The 7,482-nt window shown below is 31.4% G+C and overlaps 1 protein-coding gene across 1 annotated transcript; it reads left to right on the plus strand.

Moving 5' to 3' along the window:
- The first annotated feature begins 1,157 nt into the window (after nucleotides 1-1,157).
- Nucleotides 1,158-3,046, plus strand: LOC132740461 (complement C1q tumor necrosis factor-related protein 5-like). Its single transcript, XM_060728362.1, has 3 exons — nucleotides 1,158-1,314; nucleotides 2,198-2,284; nucleotides 2,631-3,046. Exons 1-3 carry the CDS (start codon nucleotides 1,158-1,160, stop codon nucleotides 3,044-3,046), a joined length of 660 nt encoding a protein of 219 aa, XP_060584345.1.
- The last annotated feature ends 4,436 nt before the right edge of the window (nucleotides 3,047-7,482 follow it).

Raw genomic sequence — 7,482 nt, forward strand, 5'->3', positions numbered from 1 at the left:
AGCGTATTTATTATTAGTTCTACATGGGTGTAAGTCGGCCCATCTTGTATAGCTTGAAATTACGAATCCAACGATACCAAACATGACATTTTGCCAAAAAATCGAGTTACGTCCCTCTGGAAATAGGGCGACGATATGTTCACTGTTTCTTTTAAACATAAGGCCCGGACTAAGTAATTTTCAATAATGCAAAGACTTTTCAAAAAGGTATTTAATTTCTATATGGCTACAAAACCTTTAAGAATCTAGCAATATTAATTGTTCAAAATTGTAAAGTACCGATAGGTTCAAATAAATCAAACGTGAAAGGCTTTAAAATAAAATTGTTTTATCAAAAATATAATTGACGCTTGATGTTTGGTAAAATAAACAGGGCTGGAGCAATAATAATTGATTGACCAAACTGGTTGGATAAACATAATATGAACAAGCCAAGTATGTTTTTGTCATGTCATAAATACGCTGCTTAGGTCATGTCATACAGGGTTGCTAAACAGATGAAAAAGATCGTTTAATGATAGCTATATATTTTGTCAAGAAATTTATACGAACAACAACGGGAACAAATCAGAAACTTCAGCAAATGGGCGTAAAGACTCAACCACAAGTTTTCAGTAGCTACTGATGTGTAACAATGGTCGTATGTCATACTTATTGTATCATGTACAATAAATAAAATAAGAGAAATGGTCTATTATAGTCAAAGCATGAACGGTTGTAATAGAATACAAAAAAAAGATCGCAATATCAACTCAGCATTGTTTTAAACAAATTACGCCCACTCAATAAAGATATTTAATTATATCTGTTTTTTTCTTTTAATGCATAAAGGTCCGTGAACTGTATGACTCAAGTAGTGGTAGTGAAATTCTATTCCTCTTCAGAATGCCTTTGATATACGGGCCTCATTTTCAACTGACATATTTTCTTTGAATAAATACAGCAGTTTCTCTCACATGGTTTAATCCTGAAAGCTTCTCAGAGTTTGTTGCAATTGTTCTCATCAAAATGAGGTTCTCATTATTATTTGTGTTTGTTATTGTCGTTGGAATATATAGTTATATCTTGTGTGAGGCTAGAGAGCCTGTATGTTCGAAATTTGTATACGAAGAACAGCTTTTAAAAAAATGATTAGAACTGAAATTAAGGTAGAAACAATGGTGAATGAAATTAAGAAAACAGAGGATAAGGTCTTCCGTACATTAGGTGACATTAAACAAAGTGTTGCTGATTTTATGGACATGTTTGCAGATATGAGAGGAAATATAACGAACGAGATGTTAAAGAGAGGTGATGAGATAAAAAGGAAAGAAGGTAAAATAAAACAGTTATTTCACAACAAACTCACATTTCTTACAGCATATTAAACTTTTAAATGCTAAGTTAGAATAATTTATATACAAAGTATTGTATTCTTTGTGGTGTCTCAGTCAATGAGGCTAAATGATAAATTCAAAATCTATAATGTTAATTGAGTTACTCCCCTTGGCGTGACAGTTCAAAACTTGTGTTATATACAGTGAATACACAACCCCTTTTACATTATGTTTTTAAGGTATACTGACTTGCGTAAGCTTACTTCATTACATTGGTTTATGATTGTGTAAATAAGATGTTATTTTACTGTTCTACCAGTCAATTATATAGCACATTCAATTGTTGTTGTTGCTTCTTGTAATGATGTATTTACATGAATGTACTAAAGAATTAGCTTCGAAATGGCATCTTTTCAGGAGGTGTGTAAAATATGTTAACCGAAACAGTTTAAATAAAATAAGAAATAAACTTTATACGTTGTGCATATTTCCAATAATGTATTGTTTAATTTGTAATTCTTGGTTAAATAGATCAATATATCTTTATCATTTTAATTGATTTGGTAATTGAAAGTGATAAAAAAGAAGTTCAAAACATAATATATTTGCAATATTCAACTATCTGTAAGATATATACAATGTATAAAACTATTTATGTTCCAAAAATCAGATTAAATATATCAGTTTCTTTAAACAAATGACACATACGCCTAAAAATTCCATTTATTGTTTTTAGAATGAATTACATTTAGATTATCAACGCTACATGCTTTACAGGGGAACATAATTATAGCAGCTATAGAGAAAGGATGCTGTGCGTACAGAATACCCTTTAACTTTAGTTAGATATTAGTTAATAGAATGTTCATACTTTATTACAGAATCGTTCAAAACATCATTTGAGGAAACAAGAAAAAACCTGACTAGTGACATCGAGGCTGAAAAAAAGAAACTTTTTCAACTCGAAGGTATTGCTTCCTGCTTTACACCAATTGTGTTTGATTTCTATTTATCTACAACGGATCAGAGCAAATTAAATTGTTGTTTATTGGACATGTTTAATCTTGGTATATTACGTGATCAATAATATTAATAACAAACAATGTTGATATAAAAATATGTTGCTCCATATGTAAATTTCTAACTTTCATAAGACTAACAGATGATTTTGTTGACATTCACACATTCTAGTTTGTAATTATCTAAACTCTACAGATATTGGTACGATATAAATATAAGGTTTTTTTACTGGCATAGTCCCCTTGATTTAAATATTTTAGATATAAAATACAAAAGTACTTTTGCTATACTCAGGGAAACTCGAACAACCTCCGATCGCTTTTTATGCACATCACTTGAAAGACATGCTACTTGATACCATGGATGAGATTCTCATATTCGAGAAGACATTCACTAACGAGGGAACAGGTTACGACACGTCCACTGGCTTATTCACAGCACCTGTTGGAGGACTGTACCAGTTTCATGTTCATACATGTACTGTATATAATAAATATGCACACCTTGGTCTGGTGTTGGAGAATAAATTCATTGCAGCAAATAGTAACGAAGGTGATGGTGCTCACGGGTGTAGTTCTTTTGGAGCAATAATAAGAGTTAGATCAGGAGAAAAGGTTTGGGTTGAAGTAACAGCGTATCATTCTAATTACCAGCTATATCAAGACTCACATAGGATGAACACATTCAGTGGAGTACTTGTCAATTTCTGAATTATAAATAAATCAGTAAACATTGATGGAAGTGAAATCTGATTTCAGTGTTAAAAGCTGATGTTAAACGTTAACATTTTGATGTAAACTCTTCAATATATTTCTTGAAACTCTTGATAACAGTAGTGTTTTGTGAAATAAGTAAAACATTACAGATTATATACGATGTGTCTATATGTTGTAAAGAATGTCATTCATACAATGTTTTAGTTTGCATTTTCTTAATATTAGTTCATATTAGTATCTTAATTGTAGATAAAGACTGATTGAAATTTATTACAGCAAAGAGACCAAACCTTATTTTCATGTAGTTTTTTTTTATAAACATTTTGCAGTAGGATTTTCCGTTTATTAATATACACCAGCTAAATTAAATCTAACATTGATCACAATCAGTACAAATTTGAATATTATCGTATTAACATATTGAAAAACAATCAAACAATTTAAAGATATATTAATCTAAATTATGCTCAATATTTCAAAATATTGATATTTGCTACACGGCCTCTATGTAATTGTAAAAACATGTTTTAAGTTAACACAGAGTAGATATGTCACTTTTGAAATGCTATACATTATCTTTAAACACTGCATTAATGTATAGTGTAAGTAAAAAGATCTGATTTTTTTACAAAATGACCACCCTAAGGAATGCAGCTTACCATGTTCAGTTAGTGCATTCACTTATAAGAATTACTCAATAAGAATGATCTACATTTAATGATGTCTGCAATTGAGTTATTTTAACTTAAAATGAACGTAGTTCATCTTTATACATGAAGTCTTAGATAAACTTCTATTCTGTTCTGCTCCTTAAAAGTAAAACATTACTTAAACATCTTTCAAAGGATTTTAAAGTATGTTCACAAAAATGTATTTGCATGTGCAAATTTGTAAATATTTGATTGAAGCTAATAAATTACAAACAGAAAATGTAATTGTTTTTATGATGTGTTTTACTTGACAACAATGCTCGGTGGTTAGATAATTACCATATCAGTAAATAACATGGTGGTACTGTATAGGTTATCGTCTTGCTTTGTTATAAATCAGAACAAGAACATTGACCTATCGGATTGTGAGTCATGTATATATTCATACGCTTAAAACAAAGATCTCAAAGATTTTGCGAAAGAAAATTGTCAACCTTACCTTTGAAATTATCTCTTTTTCTGTGAATAAGGTTCACCTTACCGTGCAAACATCATGAAACAAACATGAAATGATGTATTTTATAATTGTAAAAATTTAAAATCGATAACCAAAACATTGTTTTGAAAAAAGGAAATCATCTGAGTACTTAGCACTACTTTTGTTTAGTGTACAGGACAAATCTCATTTAAAGACTCTAAAAAACCGAGTCTGAAACTGTCAGCTATTTGCTTTATTTTAATTGCTCTCGAGAAATCTCCCTTTTTCCAGATTTAGATACATATAAGCTACATTATGAAGTAGCGAATCTGACTGTTCAATTTTGCCGTGTTGGGCTTTCTTTAGGGATTCGCTATTTATCTATTTTATGATCACATCCGTGTTATTTGTGCCGTGTGGCGGCTGTAAAAAGTCTCCCCGTGCATTTAATCAATGATGTTATATTTTCGATCCTTGAAGATCGTTCAGCACGACATTATTGTTGTGCTTGTGGTATTTTTAGTTTCAACTTTTCGGCATTTTCTAGTTGGGTGGTTCCAATATTCCTACTTGAATAATGTTGAATCACCCTTAGGATATGTTGCCTGCTTTTTAAATTTGTCTTTTGACGTCTTATCTGTGATACGCAGGCTTCATAACCTCTGATCCCCTTTCAAAATTCCATTTTATTTAGTTCCGCCCATTGTTTTCTCGTTTAGGGCACACGCTTTTTATTACTTGGGGACCATACGCCGCTTTTCATGGAATGGCACGGAAGTGTCACATTGAAGGTTCTATGTTAACCGCCGTATGAACACATCTGCGGATGTTTCTAAATTCAAAATATTACTATTTCAAGTTTGAATGTTTATTTCTGCTTAAGCCGGTGCTAGGGGGCGTGGACGGTAACTTGCACTTTCCGGTACCGTCCATGAACAGGCTCAATCAAACCGAGCGTGCAACATTTTCAATTTTGCCGTGTTGGGCTTTCTTTAGGGATTCTGTATTTATCTATTCTATTGTAGAAAATCCCTTATAAATTTTGATGTCACATAGTAACTCGTGCGCAGGACTTAATTATCTTCTACGAACAACTTCAAAAGTCGTGCACACGACTAAGTAAGTCCTGCGCACCACTCAATTAACTTGTGCGCACGTCTTAGTGGGTCGTGCGCACGACGTAGTAATTCGTATGCAGAACTTAGTAACTCGTGCAAACGACTTAGTAATTTGTGCGGATGACATCGTATCTCTTGCGCTCCTTTTAATGATCTCATGCGCACTCCTAAGTAACACATGCGCATGACACAGTATCTCGCACAATTAAATAATATTTTTAATAATATATATCTTAATAGTAGTATGTCGTCCATACCTAGAGAAATAGCCATGGGGAAATCGTTTATTGTAGACACCTGTAATTCCAAGGGACAGCAATATCTATACGTTACGGGGATTCTTAAGAAGGACAGTTTTATTAAGTGCCTTAGTTCACCAAAGAATGTTTTGGTAGACAGCGGAAACAACAGAATATGATCACAGAAATCGTTTTATAAGGTTTCCGGACATAAGATTCCCCCCCCCCCCAAGATTATGCCCGATACTTGGTTATTAACTAATGCATACAACTTAGTAATTCGTGCCCACAACTTAATTATCTCGTCTATACGACATAGTATCTGCTGTGCACGAGATAAATATAAAATCACACACATATTTCCCCTCTGTGTCACCGTATAATAAGTTATAGCGTAGCTATCATGTTGTTTTAATTAGTATACATGTATACCGGTTCTATCATTGTAGAATTACGACACCCATTGTCACCTTCATGTCTTTATCAGAGTGTCTCGTTAAATATGAGAAAACTTATCATTTATTTAATGCGAGAACCGCTAAGAAACATTTCTTATAATCAAACAATATAATGATTTAGATAATATAGATAAAATGTTATAAACAATTATATATTTACGTTTTCTATTTGAAAGAAGGATCGGGAAGAGTGTTGCTTTACTTATAAAAAAATTCATACTAAATAGTATTTACAAATTACATGTATTCATTAATTTCAAAGTAATATGTTTGAGATTATTGAAATTCTAGTATATTTCAATAAACGTTATTATATTACTATTAAAGAATATCAAATAATCAAATAGTAAGGGTTTGGTAAATCGAATTCAGAGATAGTAACAAAGTTATAGATACTGTATAACAAAAACATTCAACAATGTAAACGCATGCATAACAGTCGTTTTTGTTGCCAAAGTATAACTAATTTCAAATGTAGAAAAATGTTTTAACGGTCAGGTTTCCAGACATGTGAACCTATTTTCTCTTATTGGACCGCATATGCATAATCGAATTTCGACCACGTGATGAGTTGGCATTATAAGCAATAAATATATACGAATGTGTATTTTATATTATAAAAGTCTATTAAGAACCACACACATCCACTCTAAAACGCGTTACAGCTCACAAGTTCCTGTTTAGCTGGAAATCGCTGGAAATCATTGAAAGAGTTGTCATGAAATATTGAAGATATTGAAAGAATGTATGTACGAACATAAAATCATTTATTTTGAAAAAGGACACATATAATCTATTTTCTTTACATACGTACATTTATAGCGAAGGCTGCGACCTTCATATGAGTTAATTTGCTATCAAGAATATGTTTTATCACATAAACCGCGGCGCAGGAGTGTAATAAAGCCATTTAATAAAAACGATATTATACACTATAGTCTGTCCCATCAAATTTGAACATTCCAGTTTTTATTTAATATAATAGTAAAATTATTGAAATTAATGTCATGTTAACACTGACTTCAATATCTCTAGGCATGTTTTTCATTTTTTCCATAAAGTCAATAATATGGTCATTATGATAAAATTTATATTTTTTCCCGTTGACTTACGTTGTAACCTGACGTGACGTCCATTTCAAAATGGCGGCGCCCATATAGACGTCATTTAGGGTTCGTCTCACAATTAGCGTGAAATGTACTCGGTACTTATAAAAATAATATAATTCTTATTTACTTACTGATCAATAGCTAAAATTTTAATGTTATTATTAAAATGAAAAATGACAACAAAGTTGGTGTCAAAAAGGCAATTTTACCAGCAGACCATTATTTAAAATAATCAAAATCATTTGAAGTGAAAATATCAGTAAGCTTTATAAATCCTAACACGCAAAGATTTAATTAATTACCATGATATACTGTCGTATAATATATATATTTTTCAGAGAAAAAGAACAATGAAGTGATTTGATATTAGATAGCTTT

The sequence above is a fragment of the Ruditapes philippinarum genome, unplaced genomic scaffold (genome assembly GCF_026571515.1).
Source record: "Ruditapes philippinarum isolate M1 unplaced genomic scaffold, ASM2657151v2 ctg17085_1_1_1_1, whole genome shotgun sequence".
NCBI classification, from domain to species: domain Eukaryota; kingdom Metazoa; phylum Mollusca; class Bivalvia; order Venerida; family Veneridae; genus Ruditapes; species Ruditapes philippinarum.